The sequence below is a fragment of the Urocitellus parryii genome, chromosome 1 (assembly GCF_045843805.1).
Source record: "Urocitellus parryii isolate mUroPar1 chromosome 1, mUroPar1.hap1, whole genome shotgun sequence".
Taxonomy (NCBI): Eukaryota; Metazoa; Chordata; class Mammalia; order Rodentia; family Sciuridae; genus Urocitellus; species Urocitellus parryii.
The window spans coordinates 251,591,279-251,611,555 of record NC_135531.1 but is presented as its reverse complement, the minus strand read 5'-3'; the positions used below and the strand labels follow the sequence as shown (position 1 = coordinate 251,611,555).

Sequence of the window (20,277 nt, the reverse complement as noted above, 5' to 3'; positions counted from 1 at the left end):
AGAACATGATAGATATAGTGCAGGTCTCTACAATAAAATAGTCACAATATTTGGGATGCAATAAAAAATTACTCAATATACAAAGAACCAGCAAAATGTAACCTATTCTCTTCATCTTTGGTTTCTGGGGATTTTTCTCACTTTTTATTGAAATGGGTTGAGAATTTATCATTATTGATTTAAAAACATGTGTTATATATCATTATTTCCAGGTAAAAACTTCACATGCAGCCTGTTCTTCACAAAGGCTGTATCAAAATATAATTAAATTAGCAATTTTTGGTAAAGTTTCTTTCACTCAATCCTAGATAATGTTCCTATTTTTTGCAGGGGGCAGGGGGTACCGGGGATGGAACTCAGGGGCACTCAACCACTGAGCCACATCCCCAGCCCTATTTTTTATTTTATTTAGAGACAGGGTCTCACTGAGTTGCTTAGAGCCTCGCCAGTTGCTAAGGCTAGCTTTGAACTCACAATCCTCCTGCTTCAGCCTCCAGAGCAATTGTGATTATAGATGTGTGCCAGTGTGCCCAGCATATTCCATGTTTTAATTGGTATTTCTTTCAGTCTAGTAAACTGGACATCTTACTACCTATTTATTAGCCACATTTACTTTTCTAAACTGTCAGTTCATCTCTTCTTACATTTTTATGCATCTTTTCTTTCAAATTGACTCATAACAGCTGTTTATCAATTTTCTTATGTATTGAAACATTTTTTCAAATTTGACTTTTTAACTTTCTTAACTATATTTTTATGCAAAAAGAAAATTATTACAATGTTTTTATATAGTTAAATCTATCATATCTATTATTTAGTTTGGGGACCATAGTTATCAGGTCATCTCTAATAAAAATCATAAAACCACTCATCATATTAAGACTTTTAAAGTAGCTTCTGAAATATTACCAAATGAAACTTAGCAATAATTACAAAACTTGGTAATTATTATAACAGTCCACAATCTAAGAACAACCTTACCTCCAGCAGTTTCAGATTATCTAGATCAAGAGAGGGCTCTGACGCTGCTGCCTCCATCATGTTCATACTATGAAGACCTTGTTTACGGTCTCCTATAAGAACAGGAAAAAGCGTTACTAACATAGTTTTCTTAAAATGATATCTTTATTACACTTTTTACTATGTTACAGTTTTTTAAAAGCTGCAGAAGGAATAGAATTATTCATCTATAAATGAAGATGAATAATAAACAACATGAAACTAAATTCTAAGTGATGATCCCATAATGATTTTCTTAATTTAAAGTTTAAAACCCTAAGAAATAGTGTAGAAACTTTCAAGATTTTATTAACGTTATTTAAATGAATGAGTGACTGATGATTTCCTAAACAACCCATTAAGCCTAAAGTATATTAATGGTATCCTTAATTTGCTTCAAAATAATTCAGTGGCATGGAAGTGGGTAGTGAGCGGGGATTTACATGAAACAATATTGCTCATATATAATAACTGTTGAAACTCGGTGACAGGTATTTTGTCTGAATTTGAAACTTTTTCCAAAAACTGGGGAAATTTTTTGTTGAAGACAGAATGGGAGTTTCAGTAGCACAGAGTTGTTTGTATTTTTTTTTAACATTCAGCATAGAGATTTAAATAAAAGAAAATAAATTCTGATTTAATAGCATGCTTAATAAATGATAGGACAAAAAGTGGTATTTTGTTTACCTGTCAACATTCTGTATCCGAAGCATAAGGCAACTATCAAAACAGCTAAGACAGAGACAGATGCCAAAGCAATGATTATTGTCTCATCTCGGTTAAATGAATGAGGTGGACCTAAAAGAAACAAATTTTAAAACACTGTCATCCTTTTTGTTTCTGGAGATACTGGGGATTGAACCCAAGGGCACTCTACCACTGAGCTACATCCCCAGTCTTTTGTATTTTTCATTTTGAAGACAGGCTCTCTGAGTTGTCGAGGCTGTCCTCAAACTTTTGATCCCCATGCTTCAGACTCCACAGTAGCTAGGATTAAAGGTATGCACCATTGTGCCCTTTTGTCATTCTTTTTAAATAAAAGTACTTTATTAAATATTGACAGACTGCTCTTTAGAAAGGCTGTATCAATAGATAAGCAAATAAGTTATGTTTTTGCATGAAAGGAAATGAGAGAAAAATAATACATTAATCATGAAGATTATCTTTCCCCCCAGTACTATTGAACTCAGAATCTCACACACACCTTGAGTATATATCCAGCCCTTTTAAAAATTTTTCATGTTGAGCCAGGGTCTTACTAAATTGCCCAGACTGGCCTTGATACAGATTATCTTAGACTTGAAAACACTTTAAAATCTGTTAGGTATGCTCCTAATTATTGATACATCTACATTGTGGAATAGCATAGACAGGATAATATAATATTTTCGGGGGATAGTAAAATATTTAAGAGTACAGCCTTTAGAATCAGACAACTCATTCTGTGGGATTCTGAAAATTTTGACTTTCAGTGCCTCCATTTCCTCATTTATAAAAATGTACCTTGTATGTCAATTGAGGCTTAGATGGAAGTCTACAATGTCAAGCATATATTATCTATGCAATTAATGTTAACTATATTAATCAATATGACATGATTAATATTAATGAAAAGAACATGGCTTTGTAGGCAATTAAATATGAATTAGACATAAACTCACTTCTTTTTTTTTAGTATTTTTTTTAGTTGTACATGGACACAATACCTTTATTGATTTATTTACGGGGTGCTGAGGCTCAAACCCAGTGCCTCACACATGCCAGGCAAGAGCTTTCCCACTGAGCCACAACCCCAGTCCCCTTAAACTCATTTCTTTCACTTATTGCATAACCTTGAGAAAATTTTTTCATCTGTCTGAACGTAAGTTTACTCACTTGCAGAATGGGGACACATATTTCTATATCAAGGGTTATAATTACCATGTAAACATGGTATGTGTTATTTTAATTCTGTGGGTCAGATCATATCTAGAGCAAATCTCTTTAGGATAGATGTCCACAAACTAAAGCAGTGTGTCCAAAATAAAGCAAGTAGAGCATAAAGATAAATGACTCTGAATTGTGTAGGTACAAAAAACTGAAAGTGTCCAGTATAAAGAAAAGAGAGAGAGAAAAAAAAAACTTGGGAGAATTCAGCTGTCTCTTGTGGAAAAATGGAAGTATTTTGTTTTGAATAGCTAGGGAGAATAATGAGATTCGATTAATGAACATTCAAGACAAGTCTATGGCACAGAATACAGAACTTATGACTTACAAATAGGGCTGTCTAAAATTAAATGAGTTACCTATGAAATAGCTGTTAATTATTTTACCAGAGGCATTCATAAAGTGTTTGGTGATACTCACTAGAGGCTGGGCTTAATGACTGCTAATTTCCTTATTTAATCTTTTTTTTTTTTTTTTTTGGTGAGGGGGTCCTGGAGATTGAACTCAGGAGCACTGAGCCACATCCCCATCCCTATTATTTATTTTATTTAGAGACTGAGTCTCACTGATTTGCTTAGTACCATGCCATTGCCGAGGCCGGCTTTGAACTCATGATCCTCCTGCCTCAGCCTCCAGAGCTGCTAGGATTAAAGATGTGCACCACCACACCCAGCTAATCATCCTTCATATTCAATAAAAATAATGCATACTATATTTTAAAACTTTCTTGATTTGGACATTATAATTATATGCCATATTTAAACTATAAGTTTCTATGGCAAAGTAAGAAGCCTCTATGGCAGAGAACTCCTCTGATGGGTATTTCTGTTCTAAATGAATTTATCTCAGTCAAATTAAGTACACTTGCATATTTAAATGTCACAAAAATATTTCTAAAAAGACTCAAAGCACTGAAATATTTCAATTTGTTGAATATTTATTAAAAAAATTAACATAAATTAATAAAACTTAAAATAATTTTAACATATATAGTAAGTTATATGCAGAAAAGCTACATATAAAAATTTACCTTACTATAATAGCGAGATACTAGCCTGGCTACAATTAAAAAAGGAAAATACAAAAGTCTGTCAAGGATGAAGAGAAACTGGAACTATCATACATTGCTGGTGGAGATATGAAATGATATACATACATTAGAAAACAGCTTTGGGGGAAAAATGTTATACAGAATTTCCATTATACCTAACAATTCTACTCTCAGGCATATACCCAAAAGAACTCAAAACAGGTATTCAAACAAAAACTTTTACACAAATGTTCATATGTTGACAAACGAATAAACAAAATGTGGTATTATCCACACAAATGATATTCAAAAGATCACATGTTATGAAATATTTATATGTAATATTCAGAAAAGGCAAATCTTTGGAGACAAAAAGCAGATTAGCAATTGCTAGCAATGGTGGAAAAAGAAAAAGGAAGGAACTGATTATTAGATACAAGATTTTCCTTGTAAGGAGATGAAAATGTTTTGGAACTAAGTAAAGGTGAGAGTTGCACAACATTGTGAATGTACGGAATGGCTCATTTTACTGTTGTGAATTCTGTTATATGAATTTTACTTCAATAAAAAAGAAAAAACTCAACTTGTCAGGTGCTGTGGTGCACACCTATAATCCTAGCAGCTTGACAGGCTGAGGCAGGAGAATCTCGAGTTCAAAGCCAGCCTCAGCAACTTAGCAAGACCCTGTCTTTTTTTTTTTTTTGGTACCAGGGATTGAATTCAGGGGCAGTCAACCACTGAGCCACATCCACATTTTGTATTTTATTTAGAGACAGGCTTAGTGGTTAAATGCCTCTGGGTTAAATTCCCAGTACCAAAACAACAACAACAAATTAAATGAACTCATTTCAGAATTTGCCTAACCCAAGTGATATTTTATTTTCTTTTTTAAAAAATTTTTTTATTAGTTGTTGATGAACCTTTATTCTATTTAATTATTCATATACAGTGCTGAGAATCAAACCCAATGCCTTACACATGCTAGGAAAATGCTCTATCACTGAGCCACGACCCCAGCCCAGAAATTTTCTTTTCTTTTTTTTTTCTTTTTCTTTTTTAGAGGGGAGGGGAAGGAGGGGGGGGGGAGGGAGGGAGGGAGAGAGAGAATTTAATATTTATTATTTTTAGTTTTCGGCGGACACAACATCTTTATTTGTATGTGGTGCTGAGGATGGTACCCCACGCCGGCACATGCCAGGCGAGTACGCTACCGCTTGAGCCACATCCCCAGCCCAGAAATTTTATTTTCAATGCACTCAAACACACACAAAACTAACACTTTAAGTAGTATACACAAATATTTCATGTGCTTACTGTTCATCTTTTCTTATTATTAAAACTGTCAAATACAACAGTTTCTCCTTATCCCTGGGGGATACATTACAAGATGCCTACTGAGTGCCTAAAATCTCTAATAGCACAGAACACTATACAGTTGGCTCTCCTTATTCATAGGGTATATTCAAAAGAGGTTCCAGAAATTTCCAAAAAGTAAAACTTCAATTTGCTAAACACCAACCACTACATTAAATCCACATAAATTAAGTAGTATATACACATACCCTGCTATGGCCTCCGACCATTTCACAGATATTCAGTCTTTCCCCAGCTCCTATGTGAGCGTTGTTCATGTCAAGTCTTGTTAATTTACTCTAGCTAGACCAATGATGATGTAATTAACATGTGCATTCTATTTTTCTTGTCATTAGTCCCTAAAAATACAGTATAAGAACTATTCATATAGCATTTTCAGTGTATTACATAAGTCTAAGTAACCTAGAAACAATTTCAAGTATACAGGAGACTGTGCACATTATATGCAAATAATTACACCATTTCATAGTACATATAGTCATGTTTGGGACATCTGTGAGGTGATCCTGAAAAATGACTGTATAAGCTATGTTTTTTCCCATGTGTACACACCTATGGGAGAGTTTAATTCATAAATTAGGCACAGTAAGAGATAAACAATAACTGATAATAAAATATAATAGTTTATAACAATATGCCATAACAAAATTGCCAGCATCACTACTCTTGTGCTTTGGGACCATTATTAAGTTAAAAAGGAGTTACTCAAACACCAGCACTGTGCTACTGCAACAGTCAATCTGGGACCTAGGATGGTTACTAAGTGACTAAGGCAGGTAGGAGCACACACACTGTGAATGTGCTGGCCAAAAGGATGGTTCGTGTCTCACCTGGGATGGAGTGAGATGGTGTTAAATTTCATCACATTATTCAGACAGAATTTAAAACTTATGAACTGTTTATTTCTAGAATTTTCCATTTAGTATATTTGGACTATGGTTGACCACAGGCAACTAAAACCTTGCAAAATAAAACCATGGACAAAGGGGACTGTCATACCTTGTTTTTAATTTAACAAATTTTTTTAAGGAGGAAAATTAATGTTCTCAAAGTAAGAACAAAAAACTTGATATTTTGTTTTAAACACTGGCAAATAATGCTCATATTTTGGTTTTGGTTTTTCTTTTATGTACCAGGGATTGAACTTGGGGGTACTTGACCACTGAGCCACATTCCCAGCCCTATTTGTATTTTTTTTTTTTTAGAGACAGGGTCTCACTGAGTTGCTTAGTGCCCCACCTTTGCTGAGGCTGGCTTTGAACTTATGATTCTCTTCCTCAGCCTCTGGAGCCGGTAGGATTACAAGCATGTGCCACCATACTTGGCTCACATTTTATTTTATCAGGATCAAAAGAGAAAAAAGGTGGGAAATGGAAAATGGAGGACAAAAAGAAGAAACAGAAGTAACAAAAATAGTGCCATTTAAAGTAGAGAGATTCAAAGAAGGGAGAGGAAAGGGAAAAAAGATCACAAGGGGTTCTATGGTGAAAACGGATTTGAAAGAATGTCTTGTTATTTTTAGCATTCTGTTAAGCTGTGCATAGCAAATAAAAATTTTTGTTTGTTTCTAGTGATTGAACCCAGAGGTGCTCTACCACCAAGCTACATACCTAACCCTTTTATTTTTAAATTTTTATTATTTGATTTTTTATTTTTGTTCTTTTTAGTTATCCATGACAGTAGAGTATAATTTGACTTATACAAACATGGAGTACATCTTATTCTAATTAGGATCCCAGTCTTGGGTTGAACATGACGTAGCGATTCACTGTTGTATAATCATATATGTACATAGGAAAGTTATGTTAGAATTATTACACTGTCTTTCCTATTCTGAACCTTCTCTCTTCCCTTTATTCCCTTTTGCTTAATATACTGAACTTCTATTCTTCCCCTCCCCCTTTGTTGTGTGTTAGCATCTACGTAGCAGAGAGAACACGCAACTTTGGTTAGGGGGATTAGCTTATTTTGTTATTTATTATTTTGGAGTATAATAATCTCCAGATCCATCCGTTTTCTGGCAAACGTCATAAAGTCATTCTTTATTTTGAGACAGGGTCTCACTAAGTTGAGGCTAGAACTTATGATCCTCCTACCTCAGCTTCCTCAGAAGCTGGGACTTCAGGTGTGTGGACACAATGCTCAACTGGTTTCATCTATTTTATTTTATTTTTAGTTGTCAATGGATCTTTTCATTTTATTTTTAAATTTTTATTTATTTATATGCATGCGGTGCTTAGGATCAAACCCAGGGCCTCACACATGCCAGGCAAGCACTCTACCACTGAGCCACAACTCTATTTATTTTTAAGTAAAAATTACTAATTTTTAGACTTACCTTTATTATTATTTTTAATAGATGTTATATTTTAGTATAGTTTTAGGTTTATAGAAAAATTACTAAGAAAGTCCTAAGAGTTCTCAATTGACTCTTCTCCCTCTAGTACCAGATTCTCTTAAAATTAATATCTTCCATTAGTCTGTGCTATGGACTGAACTATGCCCTCTCCCCCAAAATTCATATATTGAAGTCTTAACTCCCAATATGATGGGATCTGGAGAGAGATACTTTGGGAGTTAATTGGGTTTAGAGGAGGTCATGAGGGTGGGGACTTCATGATGGGATTGGTGCCTTATAAGGAGAGACACCAAAAAGCCTTTTCTCCCTTCTTGTCTTCTTTATTCTCCCCTCTCCATCCACTCTCTTTGCCCCAGCATGTGAAGACAAAGTGAGAAGGTGGCCATCTACAAGGCAGGAAGAGAGGCTTCACTAGAACCTGACCACCCTGTCACCTTCATCTTGGAAATCTAGCCTTCAGAACTGCTTTTATCCTAGGTTAGCCAGCAGGTGGAAAACACCATCATAGATGTAAGAAGAAACAACTTAACATCACAATTTCGTAAAGGCTGAGTACAGGATGGCATGACAACTAAGAGTATATAGGGGCCCCAGATGTAAAAAGAGCTAACCATCACCTGCCAACTCTTCAGCAGGCCTTCACCAAGTAGTCCCAAGTATGAATGCAAGCAGGACAGGAAAGCTGAGAAAACACCCTAAGGCATAGGTATATAGTGCCTGTTAAACTCCAAGAACAGAAGAAAAAATAAAAGGTCTATAGACAGCAGAACTGAGACAATCCTCTAAGCACTCCAAATCCTTACAACTATAAGATCATATCTATCTGTAGTTGGACAAAGGGTGAAAGTTTGAGAGTTCTTTTTGAAGTGCCATGGTAAGGGGCTTACTAAACCCTGAGGGCAAAGCCAAGAAATGAGAGAAGTCCTCCAGGCATTCAGATCCCAAAACTTGCTAACAGGATGTTTGTTATATCCTCGAAACATTTGGAATCTATGGTGAACCTAATTAAACTAAGGCAATAATAAAGCCCCAAACCAGCTCAGCTATGACTAGTTCTTTCTGACAAAAAGGGATGTGTTCTTTTCTGAATGTAAGCATTATTTACTTTAAACTCTACCCTGATTTTATCTGCAATATTTAGTTTTAGTTATAAAAATAAAAAGATGTGTAATGTAGCAAGAAAATAAGGTGTGTTAGATTGGCTCCACTCGTCTCACCAGCTGATAAAGTTTGAGGTTTTAGTCTCAGGGCTACAGTTATTTTTTCCTCCCAAGCAACAGTGGGAGCAACTTTTTTGAGGGTTTGCTCACCTCCCAATGGACCCATTGCAAAAATTTAATCCAACCTCGATCCAGGAATCTTTTCCAATGTCTGAAAATGAAGAAAATTCAGTGGACTCTCATCCAGTCAGTTCAGAAATGCTAGTAAAGAAACTTCATGACTTGACTCTGAATCCTTGTGCTAAATGCCCATCCCCTCTGCCAGAAGGTCTACCCCAACCACTAGACAGGAGTGAGAGGGTCTTAAGGGAGGTCAGAAAGGGCTTTCCCAACAGGCGGCGAGGAGTCCGGACATTGTTATCTACACGGAAAGACCGTGTGGAAAGATGGAGATATCTCCTAAGTCTTCAAAAACAAGAAAGAGACAACAATCTTAAGGAAGATCAGAATGAATCACGAAGTGTACCCTTCAAATGTACCTGCAGTTTTTGCGTATATCATGGATGGGATCCTTCTGAGAATGCTAGAATAGGGTATGATTAGGACACAGACTCAATATAGGCGTAAATTGTACTTGTTCTTCATGATGGTAATTTTAGGAACACTTTTCTATGCTTAGACTGTATACCAATGATTTTGAATAGCTTATGTATGAGTTCTGAGATGTCTTTATTCTTTTGCATCCTTTTTTTTGTGTGTGTGTTAGGGATCCCTTCATGCCTTAATGCCAGTAATTTATAAGGAATCTGAGCAGTTAAAATGTGCATAAATGATTTCAGTATACTGTAGTTTTATTTTTCTGTTTGACTCAAAGAAGTACCAATAGGTCTCAAGTCTTCCTGGAGATTTTAAAAGCCTGAAATCTGAAATAAAACTCAGGAACTGGAAGAGATGAAAAGAGAATATGGATAGTTTGATTAGAGTGTAATAATTAGAGTAGATAATTAGATTTTCTGGTTTTCAAAAATTTGAGTTGCAATAAAAAGAAATTTTGATGTGCTGTTTTAATTTTCAGTAGCAAATAAATGTGTATATAGAGGGGAAAAAAAGAAAATAAGGTGTCATTAAGAAAGAAAATAGTCAACAGATGTAGAAATAACCAGAAATATCTCAGATAGTGAATTTATCAGACTTTAAAATATGTAAATAAATATATAAAAAATGTGGATTACATAAGTGAACAGCAGGAGAATATCAGATAAAATAAAGAAATTATTTAAAAGAGCCAAATGGAAATGCTGGAAATTAAACATATGTTAACAATCCTACAGAATTCTTTTGATGTGATTATTAACAGAGAGGACACAACTGACAAAAGAGTCAGTGAACCTGAATATACGTTGACAGAAATTATCCACACTAAATTACAAAGAGAAAAACAGAGGGGGTAAAGAACAAAAATATCCAAGTTCTATGAGACAACAGTGAATGATTTAATATACAAGCCTACATCTTGGGAGCAAATTTTTACCCCTCACACATCAGATACAGCACTAATCTCTAGGATATATGAAGAACACAAAAAACTAAGCACCAAAAAAGCAAATAACCCCATGGATAAACAGGCCAAGGACCTGAAAAGACACTTCTCAGAAAGGATATACAATCAATCAACCAGTATATGAAAAAATGTTCATCATCTCTAGCAATTAGAGAAATGAAAATCAAACTACTCTTACGATTTAATCTCACTCCAGTCAGAATGACAGCTATTATGAAGTCAAACAACAATAAGTATTGGCAAGGATATGGGGAAAAAGGCACACTCATACACTGCTGGTGGGACTGCAAATTGGTGCAGCCAATGTGGAAAGCAGTATGGAGATTTCTTGGGAGAACTGGGAATGGAAACACCTTTTGACCCAGCTGGGTCTATACCCAAAGGACTTAAAAACAGCATACTACAGGGACACAGCCACATCAATGTTTATAGCAGCACAATTCACAATAGCTAAACTGTGGAACCAACCTAGATGCCCTTCAATAGATGAATGGATAAAAAAAATATATACACAATGGAATATTACTCAGCAATAAAAGAGAATAAAATCATGGCATTTTCAGGTAAATGGATGGAGTTGGAGAAGATAATGCTAAGTGAAGTTAGCCAATCCCCCCAAAAAAACAAATGCCAAATGTTTTCTCTGATATAAGGAGGCTGACTCATAGTGGTGTAGGGAGAGGGAACACAGGAGAAATAGACGAACTCTAGATGGGGCAGAGCGATGGTAGGGGAAGAGAGGGGGCATAGGGTTAGAAATGATGGTAGAATGTGATGGACATTATTATTCAAAGTACATGTATGAAGACACGAATTGGTGTGAATGTACTTTGTATATAACCAGAGATATGAAAAATTGTGCTCTATATGTGTAATATGAACTATAATGTATTACACTTTCATATATAAATTAAAAATAATTTAAATAATAATAATATAGTAACAACTTAGGCTATGAAACTTTTTGCCTTTAACAGAAGCTTGTGTCAACTGCAGACTCAAGAGGAAGAGGAGGATCACAAGTCACTCAGACACTTATTGAGACCCTGTTTCAAATAAAAAAGGAGTATGGTTGTAACTCAGTGGTAAAGCATCCCTGAGTATTGGAGGTATTGGATGTTCTTTATGAGCTGAAACTTGGAATTACTACTGAAACCAATGAAAAAAATTGCCAACATATTCTGCAAGGAATAAATGCAATTGTAAGTCAATGCTCCTCATGTATATTTGTTCAAACAACAATTTGTTCAGCATTATCTACAAATGTTAATGACTTTGTTAATGACTTTTCTAGATTACAAAGTATCTACTAGTATAAAAATATATGACCAAATAGGTTATCTTCTGCAAAAGACCCTAATCCTATACTGCAAATTAATTAACATGGCACTATCTCTAAAACAAATGGGGCCAAGTTCTTTGTGGACAGCACCTATTAGGAAAAAAAGTGAAGGGGAGCTAACAATCTAAATAAAAGCCCCCCCCCTTTTATTCCTATTCTAGAATTCAATAGATTTTGCAGTCATCATATGTTGTCTTACCAAGAAGGAAACTTGAAATAGCTAAGATTACAAAAGCCACTCTTAAAATGATAGCTGAGGGGCTGGGGATATGGCTCAAGTGGTAGCGCTCACCTGGCATGCGATCCTTAGCACCACATAAAAAATAAAATAAAGATGTTGTGTGCACCGAAAACTAAAAAATAAATATTAAAACATTTTCTCTCTCTCTCTCTTTAAAAAAAAATGATAGCCAAGTCATAGAAAATGGTTGTAAAAGGCATGATTTGAACATGCTTTAAAAGAACACAACGTTTGGTTTTAGTTGGCATAAGAGGTAAGATCACCTTTAGTGATGTCTTCTCCTGTTCATGTCAGATATAGACAAACCATGAGAAATATTACTAGTATAGAAATGTGAATTACTACATTTTCATATGGCCTGAATGAAGACATTCTTATGGAATTAGTGACAGAGTCAAATACTGATTATCTAAACCAATGGTGAAGAGCTGGCATTTACAAGCTTTGAACAAGCTTAGAAACTGAACATAGGAGTGAAGTCTCTGCCTTCAGCCTGACTCAAACTGTAGAGCTGGATAGGGAAAAACAGGCATACCAGGAAAAAAAAAATTCTTTAGATGTGGGCATATACCAGTTGGAGAGATTTTGGGAATACATGAATTAAAAAATTGCATTAAATAATTGCATTCATTCAGATACAGAGTTTCTTTAACAAAAATGTTTTATATTTCCTATTGAATATTTTAGAGACATTTAAACAACACACTCAATTAAATTCCTTATCATTTTCACCCATAAACCAACTTCTCTTCTCTGTTAGTATAGGAGAGCAAAAACTATTGAAAGAGAAGCAAATGAATACTTAGAAATTAAATGTTTCTTACTTTGTACCATTTTCCAACACAATATGTTCTTAAAAATACAGAGCAAATTTTTCCTGCTTTCCTAAACTAAATATATTATAGTAAACATCTAAAACATGAGAGTCATCACTGTGAACATCCATTAGTCCACACTCATACTTTCAGGACCCAGTGGGGATTCTCAGATTGAGGTTTTTAAAAAATTATTATTTTGTCTGACTTCCAATTTTTCTTCATATTGTTATAGTTCTGAACATTATATATTTCCCCCCATAGAGTCAATGGTACCTACATATATGATTGTGAAATGGAAAAATAGGTGCAGAAATTAGGTATTGGAAGTTTTTCTATTTTCATTTGTGCATAAATTTTTATATAAATGTGGGGACATAAAGCATTACTACAAGTCAAAACATTTCAATGAATAAGTTCAGCATTTAACTTCAACAATTACAAAAAGAAACCTATTAAATTTTTCTGGACAATTACAACATTCAGATTTTTTTAAATAAGTAAATTTCTTATTGACAACAATTAAATGATGTTTGTAGCATTTGTATCATCAGTAGATTCTATTCATTCACTATAATTTTCTGAGTTGTGCTACATGCAAGTATATGCCTTTAATGTCTGTTTTTGTGCTGTTCTTGTAAGCACTATTAAAATGCATTAAACTATAAAAATATAAAGTAGTTATAGTAGGTGACTTAAAGTCAAGATTCTATATGAATTTTCTAATGTTTTTTGAAGGTTCGGCATTCTTTACTTTTATTCTCAAATTTACAAAAGAAAATATACCAAAACTTTTACAATGAATTAACTCAAACTCTAAAATATGAATTATTAATTGATATAACAGAGAGGATAAAAAATGCCATAATAGATTTTAAACATGTTAAATGCCAAACTAATGGTTAAATATTTTAAATTAAAAACTTTCCAGGTTATGTCACATGGTTTAAAAATTTGATATCACTGAAAAACTGCCAGGAAAAATATTTAAGTATGTGTATTCACACGTGTGTTCAATAAAAGAGGTCTTTAACTAAAAAATTCTTTTTTGTTGTTGTTTCTTTAAAAAAATCCTTTTTATATCATGTAGTTATATATATGCTATACTTTAATTGTCTTTTCCCCTTAGTTCTAATAAACCCTCTTTTCCCTCCCTATTAGTTTTCTCAGTTAAATACTCAGCCAAATATAAACATTGGTATGTATGCCTGTGTGCAATGGTGGGGCTTGTACAAGCAAGCACTTCCTGAATGCTGAACAGACAGGGAACTGCTGTCTGCCTGGTTGGAGCCTGGGATGTTTCTGTTTACAAATCCTGGAGCCAGGCCGGGGCTACTACTGGAGGCGTGCTGTCTGCTTCCTTACTACACTCAGCCTTTGTCTGGGTCTGTGTCAAAGAAAGAACAACATTGTTACATGTGCAGCAAGGGGCAAAGGGAAGTTTAAATAAAACATACTAGTGGTTATGTCAGCTCCTTAATCTTTTACCACTCAGTGGAGAAAGGCAAATTAAGGATTAGCTGGGGTTTTTTTTTAAAGCAATCTACTTTTCATAAAAGCAGAGAAGAATATCTCAAAGCAATTAATGTGATCAGAGTTCAATGAATTAGCTAGCAAAATAATACATGTTACTAAAATGTCATTTCTGTACTAAGATATAGCATGCAGCCCAATATTTTGGACAAATATTTTTATACAGAATAAACAATGTTGATTTAATTAATAAGTTTGGAATGGCAACTATACAGGAATCATAATCAGATTAATGTTTATGTTTGGTGTCCTAAAAACAAATCGTGAAGGGCAGATTTCTCATTTGCTTTTGTTTTTCAAACATTTAATCCTGAGAGCAGTTTAAATTTAATTTGTCTCCTTAATCATTCTCAACAGATCTTAGATTATTAAAAAACAAGCAAATAACAACAGTAAACAAAATCAGACCATACTTCGCTAATTGAATCAAGGCATATTTATGTCTGATTTATAAAAGGAATGGTGGAAAACAGGGGAAAAAAAACAAGAAATAGGGGCCTAGGGTTGTAGCTTAGTGGTAGAGTGCTTGCCTAGCAGGTATGACACACTGGGTTTGAGCCTCAGCACCATATAAAAATAAATATTGTGTCCATCTACCAAAAAAAAATTAATAATAATAAAAACAAACAATAGTCTGAAGTTAAACAAACAAAAAAGGTAATAAAAGAAAAGATAATGTATGTCCTGTCTAACTTTTAGCTTCATTAAGTATTTGTAATTTTAATTTCTTTAGAATGTATAGTTGTTTCATGCCTGACACAGTGACCCTGGCTCCAAATAAAAAATAAAAAGGGCTGGAGGTATAGTTCATGGTAGAGCACTCTTGGGTTCAATCTCCAGTATTGCAAAAGTAAACAGCTGTTTTGTCAGACTGAGTTTCAGCATGATTTCTTTTATTAAGGAATAAATTAGGGCTGGGGCTGGGGCTCAGTGGTGGAGTGCTCACCTAGCATGAGTGAGGCACTGGGTTCAATCCTCAGCACCACATAAGAGAAAATAAATAAAATAAAGATGTTGTGTCCCTCTAAAAAAGATTTTAAAAAAGGAATGAATTAAAATAGATTAGATGTGATTGGAATAAAATAATCAAATAAATACAAAAAGCACATTAAGAATTTCATTAAGCACACACACAAAAATATGAGAATCTGTAAATTATTCTATATTTTAAAAACTGCATTGAAGTACAAAGAAAACACCATTAAAGGCTGGGCACTGTGGCACATGGCTATAATCCCAGCTGCTTGAGAAGTTGAGGCAAGAGGATCACAAGTTCAAAGCCAGTCTCAGCCACAGAGTGAGGGCCTGAGCAACTTAGTGAGTCCTTGTCTCAAAAAATCAATAGGTTGGGGCTGGGGATGTGACTCAAGCGGTAGCGTGCTCGCCTGGCATGGGTGCACCCCGGGTTCGATCCTCAGCACCACATACAAACAAAGACGTTGTGTCTGCTGAAAACTAAAATGTAAATAAAATATATATTAAAAAAATCATCAGGCATTTTCGGGACATGGATGGCATTAGAGCATTTTATGCTATGTGAAGTTAGCCAATCCCTAAAAAACAAATGCTGAATGTCTTCTCTGATATGGGGGTGACTCAAAATGAGATAGGGAGGAAGAGCATGAGAAGAAGATTACCACTAAATAGGGAAGAGAGGAGGGAGGGAGAAGGGGAATTGCATGGAAGATGGAAGGAGACCCTCATCGTTACACAAAATACATTTATGATGGTGTGAGGGGAAAAAAAAAAAGAAATGTGTCAGATTAGATTGGGTAGAGAGAAGTGATGGAAGGGGAGGGGAGGGGAAGGGGGGATATGAAGGGCAGCAGAATAAAATAGACACTAGTATTGCTGTATGTATATACATGACTGTACAACCAATGTGACTCTGCAACCTATACACTCAGAAAAATGAGAAATTACACCCCATTTGATTCAAATATATGATATGTCAAGATCATTGTACTGTCATGTGTAACTAATAAAAATAAATAAATAAATAAAAATCAACAGGCTAGGGATGTGGCTCAGTGGTTTAAAAAACCCTGGGGGGTTCAATCTCCAGTACCAAAACAAAAACAACAACAACAAAAAAAAAAAACATTAAATATGCTCCCAAAATATTTTGGTATAATTCTACCAGGACTTAACTGTTTCTATTCTGTTCAATTTTATTTTTTAGATATGATAAAATAAAGAGTTTGCTACACCAAACAACTGCTCAAAATAATTATTTAATACTTCTTAATTCAATAACCTAATAAAGAAAAGTCAATTTGAGCCTAAATTTACACTCGAAAAATGGAAATCTAGTCACTGTAATAATTCATTATTTAAAATAAAACAAAGCAAAATTCACACTACAGGAAACTCACAAAATTCATAATAATCAAATCAAAGTATTAAAGATTCCTAGTCAATTTTCTTAAGTGTTCTATAAATGATATCTGTAAATCCAGAATTCATACTGAAGACCTGCATTCCCAGAAAATGACCATGAAATAATTTGATTATAAAAACTGAAAGTTACACCTTATACTTTACCAATTGGACAACAAAATATAAATCATATTGTTCAAATACTGCCTTCTGCATTTTATGTTCTTTTAATTATGACAGTAGGGCTGGGGATGTGGCTCCAGCCGTAGCGCACTCGCCTGGCATGCGCAGGGTGCTGGGTTCGATCCTCAGCACCACATAAAAATAAAATAAAGATGTTGTTTCTACCGAAAACTAAAAAATAAATATTAAAAAAAATTTTTTTAAAAATTATGACAGTAACTTTTACTCATTCTCATTAGGAAAGCAAAATATTTAGTTGGAGAAAAATATTTAGTTTTTTTCTTTTAAATTTCTTATCTGTTTTCTAGGTTTTTTTCTCTTGTTCTAATTTGTTATTTTGCATAACTATTTCTCTTTTACAAACCTATTTTTAATTACAAAATATAACCCACATAAACAAAAAGTGTTTAAAAACATAGATGTATAGTTAATGAAGAAACCAATCATGTAGCCACCACCTGGGCCAAGAAATAGAACACCCAAGATCCCAAGCCTCCTACCTGGTCTTAACAGCCTTTATCAATCCCAGAAATAATCACTATCCTGACTTTTGTGGTAATAATTTCCTTGCTTTTCTTAATAGTACTACTATCCTGTATGCTTAATTTTGCATGTTTCTGAATACACAAATAGAATTTTTATGACTTTCTTCTTTTGTTCAATAATACATTTAACCATGTTGTTGTACATGGCTGAATTTATTCAAAGTTGTTTTTGTATATAACAAATGTAGTTATTTTTCCTTTTAATCAGTCTGGGGATTTAAAACAATAATTTTAAAACCACCATATATAATACTACTACATTTCACAAATATATACATTTGATTTTTCAATAACATTCAGTACTTTAAGGTATCCATTGGTTGTTGCCAAGAGAAAAATATTAAACAAAGCAGACAAATGAATAGGTTGTACACCCTCTTGCTGTTTCTAATGTTTTGGCAGAAGTAGTAGCTAGCAATAAAGAAGGCAAGAGTTAACAGGAGATGAGCATACAGTAAGGAACAGAGAGGACAGAAAAGGATGGGAATTAAGAGGTGGGGGGGGGGAATATGCCTATGAAACTATGGAGAGCTTTTTGAAATAAACACTGCTCAGAAAACCACCCTTAATTCATTTTTAAAATCACTGAAATCCTTAACCTCTTAACCCACACTGTTTTGTCACCTCCAAAAGCACCTATCTTAACCTGTCCAACAATTTTTAAAAGGTTCCTACTACACATGCACATTTGATCTTCAATGAAAAGATACTAAAAGGAATTGTCTCTGCCAGATCATTATTGATTATTTTCTCCAAAACTACCTACAAGTATTTGCTCAGTTCCTACAAACCACACTCCTTAAATAGTGAAGTCAGAAAGGTAAAAGTTACAGGCACCCACATGTCCTGCTTAGAAGCACTGGAGAAATTCTGGCATATACAGAAAGTTCTATTTTTAGTCCAACTCTATCTCAGTTTTAAAATAAAACAGACAAAGATTGTATAATTAAAATACAGTGGAAGTCAGCAGAAGGAGAAATATTTTAATTTATGCCATTGTGGAACATTTTGCATGTTGATTCTTATATATAATAGTTTTATTTTTAAAAAACTGAGGAATGTATAGCATACACAATAAAGAGGTGGTAATAGGTACCTGCTAAAAATATCCATAAGCATTTATGTATTTAGTACCACCTCTTATGAATGTGTGTATATGTGTGCATGTGTATACTTTTTAAGTTTAAAAGGTAACCTCTTTTTGCTTCCTAAAATTCTCACTTTCCTGTGATAGAAATATATCCACATTTTTGCTTTGGCCTTAGGTAGTATACTTCCCAGTCCTTTGACTTTGAACCTGGTCATGTGACTTGATTAGGCCAATGGGAAGTTAACAAATATAAAGTGAGCAGGAATCTAAAATGCTTGTGTAGTTGAGCTTGTCAACTACTAGAACTGGTCCTGAAGAGATGTTGCCCCTTGATCCTGGGATTCAGAGAAGATGTGAACTGACCCTGTAACTTGAAGTTGAATCTAGTCTTGGATCAGACAAATAATAATTGATCTACAGATCTATGATCATGAGAATAAATGTTTATGTTAAAGCCACCAAGTTTAAGACTGGCTTGTTGCAGGGCACTGTGGTGCACATCTGTAATCCCAGCGGCTATGGAAGCTGAGACAGGAGGCTCACAAGTTCAGAGTCAGCCAAAGCAACAGCAAGGCACTAAGCAACTCAATGAGACCCTGTATCTATAAAGAAAATGTAAAATAGGCCTGGGGATGTGGCTCAGTGGTTGAGTGCCCCCAAATTCAATCCCTGATGCTCCCTCCCCCCAAATAAAAGACTGGCTTATTGATGATGCATCATTTGCAATAGCTGACAAATAATGAGTATATCTACTATTGTCCATGTGACATCTGACACAGGTGTATGTGAATTTATATAACTTTCAAGATTCTAAAATTTTATATTTATGAAGAGCTTAGAATAAAATTTTTTGGTTCTACCCATGTATTTCTCACAATTGAAGACATATTGATACCCAAACAAAGGAGTCTACAAGTATTGCCTAGAAACCTGTTATTAGCTACAGAATAATAAAGATGATGCTAGGCAAACACTCTACCTCTGAGCTACACCCCAGCCTAGCATAAATTTTTAACATCAGAAACATTAATCACATTTATTTATTTAAAGCATAGCACTTCAGTTATTTTGTGGGTTAAGATATAGAATAATAATTTATGTACCTTTTGTGAGGTACATAAATGTTAAACTGCAATTCTGATCTACCTTTATCTTTAGTATATTTTCCTAGCCCAATTATATACCGAATTTTTTCTTCAGGTTGTTTAGGAAATTCCATCTACCATGACTTAAATTTCTTAATTACAGTTGAGTTTTACTTTTTAAATTTCATACTCCTTGCCTTTGTTCCCTTAGTTGTACAATTTTCAATTTTTAAATAACTTCTCTTACTTTCAAATAACTTTCTCTTACTTTCAAATATGAAAAGAAAGTAAATAGTATATACAAAATGTCTAAGGGTAACAAAAAATAGTGTATACAAAATGCCTAAGGGTAATACAAACACTGTATGACTTCACTTACTTGATGTAACTAGAGTAGTCAAATTCATAAGACAAAGTAGAAGAGAGGGTTTCCAGGGATTACAGATAGGGAACAGCAGAGAGTTTTTTAATGAGTACAGAGTTTCAGTTTTGTAAGGAAAAAAAAAAGATTTCTGGAGATACATTATACACCGATATAAATGTACTTACTACTACTGAACTGATTAAGATGACAAATTTTACATTACATGTATTTTATCACAATTTAAAAAATGATCTAAGAGAAGGTTGGGGTTGTAGCTCAGTGGTAGAATGC

At 34.2% G+C, this 20,277-nt stretch overlaps 1 protein-coding gene across 2 annotated transcripts in view; it reads right to left on the bottom strand.

Moving 5' to 3' along the window:
• The window catches only part of Bmpr2 (bone morphogenetic protein receptor type 2), a 169,191-nt gene that overhangs the window by 40,155 nt on the left and 108,759 nt on the right, over nt 1-20,277 (bottom strand). For both annotated transcript variants that reach the window (XM_026405344.2, XM_026405345.2), the window contains exons 4-5: nt 1,687-1,797; nt 982-1,073 (exon numbers count right to left, since the gene is read on the bottom strand). In XM_026405344.2, the coding sequence (XP_026261129.1) occupies nt 982-1,073; nt 1,687-1,797 (203 nt within the window). The remainder of the gene's footprint in view (nt 1-981; nt 1,074-1,686; nt 1,798-20,277) is intronic.